This window comes from Vigna radiata, unplaced genomic scaffold, assembly GCF_000741045.1.
Source record: "Vigna radiata var. radiata cultivar VC1973A unplaced genomic scaffold, Vradiata_ver6 scaffold_83, whole genome shotgun sequence".
NCBI lineage: Eukaryota > Viridiplantae > Streptophyta > Magnoliopsida > Fabales > Fabaceae > Vigna > Vigna radiata.
In genome coordinates this window covers 1,076,726-1,081,270 of record NW_014543268.1, presented here as the reverse complement: position 1 = coordinate 1,081,270, position 4,545 = coordinate 1,076,726, and the positions used below count along the sequence as shown (strand labels likewise).

At 35.5% G+C, this 4,545-nt stretch overlaps 1 protein-coding gene across 1 annotated transcript; it reads right to left on the bottom strand.

The window, feature by feature from the left end:
• Nucleotides 1-354: 354 nt before the first annotated feature.
• Nucleotides 355-4,545, bottom strand: LOC106754010 (C-Myc-binding protein homolog). Its single transcript, XM_014635945.2, has 5 exons — nt 4,413-4,545; nt 4,249-4,321; nt 4,095-4,143; nt 3,899-4,022; nt 355-850 (listed from the first exon to the last, which is right to left on the bottom strand). Exons 1-5 carry the CDS (start codon nt 4,431-4,433, stop codon nt 764-766), a joined length of 354 nt encoding a protein of 117 aa, XP_014491431.1. The 5' UTR covers nt 4,434-4,545; the 3' UTR covers nt 355-763.

The following is a 4,545-nucleotide window of genomic DNA, read 5'->3' as shown; positions in this document are numbered from 1 at the left end:
TACCGAAAGCAAAGAATGCTCAATTTATGGTATAAAAAAATCTCTTAATTTTAAATAATATATTGTTTAATATTTAATAATTTATTTTCCCAAAACCCTGACAAAAATTCTTCCCCTCACTGTTGACAGGTATAGCTGTAGCATCAGGTGGGAAATGTGGCTTTTAAAATATTCCCTAAAATAATCAGACTTTTTATGCTCCCCAACAGAGAACAAAACATTAAAAGTGGCAAAAACGACTAGTTAGATTTCTCAATCTCTCCACTCCACGGTTGAGGGTTATAACCATTTAGGCTATATAAACTGGCAGTTCAGACTTTATTCAGCCTAATTTAAGCACAACACAGAAGAAACTAGGACAGGCAAAAAGTTCAAAATATAACTCGAAATCAATTACATTGTAATCCAAGAAGCAAGCAAAATTCTGTGCGAAATCAGAATAACTTGATAAGAAAGCAACACCATTTTACACATAGGTCACAACTTATGTAAACTGAAGAGGTGATTACAAGTTATAACGATATCCCCTATAACCAAAATCCACCCATTGTCACTTACCACCACCAACAACAACAATGGTCTAATCTCAGTAGCTGAGATTGGGATACATCAATAATATGATACCATGGAGGTTCGGTTAAAAACCAAATTCCCAAAAATCTTACTCACAATCAGTAGTAGTCACTTCCACTGAAAAAAGAACACTTCGGAAAATTTTCAAACCAGGTTACCCACAAGAATTGTGAGTTTCAACGTGGAAGCTTTAGAGCCCATCTTTCGGAGATTCATTGTCAGTTGTTTCTTTGGTAGATACCGTTGCCAAGACATGTGAGCTTTTGATTTCTTCTAACTGGGAAGACAAATAACACGTATATGGTGAATAAACCCTAACATCAGTCAAACCGAAAAATAAACCCAACAAATTCAAGAGAATAATGGAATACTTTAATAGTATCAGAGGCCAAAATTACCAAATTTTGGATTAGAAGTTTAGTATTTTCTTTTGGTTTATGGGATCTTTAATATTTTACATAAGAATAACGTTGATCCGAGAGTCATAATCCACTTATACGGAGATCAATCATCATAGGTGGAAAGTTAACATACTTAAGAATACATCTAACGGAAGCCCAGATTTTGGAGAATCATTTCCATCCTTTTCAGTGGCATGGCATGCGAGGGAACACACAATAATTAACTTGACCAACAAGTTGTCAGTGGAATGAATGGACGAAAGCAAATTATATAGGATTGCACATTAATTTGTCTTTGAAACTGTTAGGATAATATGCTTATACATGTATGTGTGTGTATATATATATATAATAATTTAGCAGATTTAGTAGGCTGAAAATCTGATTGACAGGTTGTATTAAATTGTATTTATATGAGGTGTCTCCGGCAGGAAAGTACACAACTTTGCCCTCGTGCTCTCTAAGTTTAACACGGTATCAACCTAGGTTACAATCCTAGAGCTTAGCATACGTTCTTTGTTCTTGTTTTCTCACCCTAGTCCAAGTTTCTGGATCTTTTTTGTTTTCCAGACAAGTTGTTCTAGGTTATCCGTTTCCCTGTCCTGATTACCCTCTAGTTGTATTTTGTTTCCTTTGAACTACATCCATGTCTATGAAAAATATATGATGTTTTATCAGTTTGCCTTAATGCCAAAAATTACTCGGTATGGGAGTTCCAATCCCAAATATTTGTCAGAGAAAAATATTTGTTGGGGCATGTTGGTTGTAGCACACCTCTCTGACAAAATCCAACATAAGGTTGACTATGCCGAATGGAGTGTTAAAGATTCTGGCATGGATCCTAGCTTCCGTGGATCCCAGAATTGTTCTCAACAGTCGTCTTTATGAGACTACAGCGACGATGAGGGCACTTGAAGAAAGACTATAATGAAACCAATGCAGCTCGATGATTCCAGCTTGAATGTTAGATAGCTATCTTTAATTAGTAGTCTCTCCATGTGTAACTTTTACTCTCAATTCATCAATCTTTGGGCTGGATATACTGATATAAGTTATGAAAACTTGACATCTCATAGTTTTAAGTTCAGTCTAAGCAATTCATGAAACTACTAAACGACATCAATCTCCTTTTGAAATTGTGATCTGACCTATCCGAGGTCATCACTGGATGCATGTCTCAATGATTTGTTACGTGAAGAACAATGTGGTTGTTCAATGTTTTTGTTGCAAGAAGTTTGGACATAATGCACCAAACTGACAACACAATCTGTTGTTGACCGTGTTTCTTGGGTATTCTCCTTGCCAAAAGGGTTTTCTATGTTATGATTCAGGTCTCTAGAAATGGCATCTTCCAAGAAAATACATTTTTCCAATTTTGCAACACATCATGACTCTCTCCAATTTCTACTTTTCCATTGTTTTCTAACTCTTTGGCAGGTCAATCATCATCTAAACCTTGCTTGGTCAACTAAAGACGAAGTGTTGCGACTCAAAATCAGGAAACAAAATCCCATGGGGCCTCTAAAAGTAATTCCTTGGTTGCTGACGGAACCAGATCCATCTCCATCGTGACACGGTTTGCATGTTCCTAAGCCCACAAATGGGTACTATAAATTCCTTAACAGCAAAATTATCACACATTCTTATTCCTTCTCATCAACAGGCCATGGAGAATGAATGTTGGTTAAAGGCTGTTGAAACTGAACTTCTTGACTTAGACGAAGCTCAAACATAGGATTTAGTATCATTGATGCCTGTGAATCCACAAACACCAATTTGAGGGGGTGTAAATAGCATTAATGGACAAAAACTAATATATGGGATTGTACATGTATTTGTATTTATACCTATTATTCTCATCTCTTAATAGAATAATGTTAGCTTGTATATACAGCAGTTTAGCAGATTTACTGTGCTGAAAATCAGATTGACAACTTATAATGAAATTGTATTTGTATGAGATTTAGACAGCAGAAGAAAGCAAAGTTTTGCCTCATGCTCTGAGTTTAACACCAGTACGTGCATGCACAGTTCTGCCAGCATACGTATGAGAGAGTATAAAGAGAGAGGGCCTTTTTTATGCTGAGAATGAGATGAGTACATATTGATAATTAAATCTTATCAAAAATAGTAAGAACAAGACACAAAAATCACGTAACTTCTTCAAAGTCATGCTATTATTAGTAACTTTTAATATTAATTGTCCATATATACAAAAATGATTACAATTGCGTGCCCGAAAGGAGCTGTTACTGTTGATCATTCAGTCAAAGTGGATGGTAAAAATTGGTTTTAACTTTCACGTAAAACAATCTTATCCACAAGAGGAGCTATGTTCTCTTCTACCAGTCTCCGACCTCCGTCCCTTCTATACAGGTCCATAGCTCTTTTCCAATCCATATTTTCCCCTTACTTTGTCTCCTACATTACCTTTAATGAACCTAAAATAACCCAGTTCCCTAACCACACAAGACATTATTATCCATCATAACCAACATTTCAAGTCCATATTCTTGTTGCTAATCAAGAGTTCCACTTTTTTTATCACATGCTTTATACACAGTAAATTATCCATTTCACCAGCCATCATGAATCCTAACATCTACAACCCTGTACATTACAAGTATAACTGTGGCTGGATAGACTTCTAATAAACACTAAAAGAAAAAGGAAATAAAGTCGTAAAATGAACTAATCTTCTCCCTTAAAATCACCTTATGTATTTCAATTTTTGTTCAAACCCACTAATCAACTTATCACAGACTACATTTTAACATATTTACCAATTAACTTAATAGCATTGTGTAATTAATTATTAATTACACTTCGTTAAACGAAGACAATATTACATATTCCCAGTAACTGTCTAGAAGGGTAAAAATTAAAAATGATAAATAATAATAATAATAATAATAATAATAAACCTCTTTGCAGGTTCTCTGGTGCGCTGCCAACAGCTCGTTGTATTTGATTTGCAGATCGGAGAATTCGGCCTGCAATTTTTCATACTCGGAGATGGAAGGACAGCTCAGCTTCTGTTGAATGAACCTGCAAAGAGAAACGTGTGTGTCACACGTGTAGAGTCAGAAATGAGAATGGGAAGTGAAGAAGTGAACATACTCAACGGCAGAAGAAGGCTTGTCGTTTTGCTCGTACAAAGCAACGAGAACTTCAACATCGCCAAATTGGGAAGAAAGAAAGAAACAAGAATTGTTAATTAACAGAACAATTAGTTTGAAAAACGCAGAGAGGAATATGAGAATGGGAAAGAAACCTTTGGTGAGAGCATCCACAGCTCCACTTGTTTCCAGATATTTTCTAAAAGCTTCCTTCTTCGCTTCTTTTTCCTACAATCAATTGATTATAACGATTACAGTGTGAGATTCATTGATATTGATTTTGATTAAGCGAGACAAAGAAAATGATGAAATTTGGAACCTCTTTGTATCGCATCATCATCTGTTTAGATCGACACCCAATGATTCTATTCTTTGCTTTGCCACTCACCCGATCTGCGTCCACTCTTCATACTCATTAAATAGTTCTATTTCCTGGTGGTTTAATGGAGTAA

Bases quoted from the DNA above. Each gene is read 5' to 3' on its own strand.
- LOC106754010 (XM_014635945.2), bottom strand. From the start codon at position 4,433: ATGATGATGCGATACAAAGAG. The intron at 4,144-4,248 runs GTTTCTTTCCCA...GCGATGTTGAAG, and splicing joins TGTGGATGCTCTCACCAAAG to TTCTCGTTGCTTTGTACGAG. The intron at 4,023-4,094 runs GTATGTTCACTT...TTCTCTTTGCAG, and splicing joins AAGCCTTCTTCTGCCGTTGA to GTTCATTCAACAGAAGCTGA.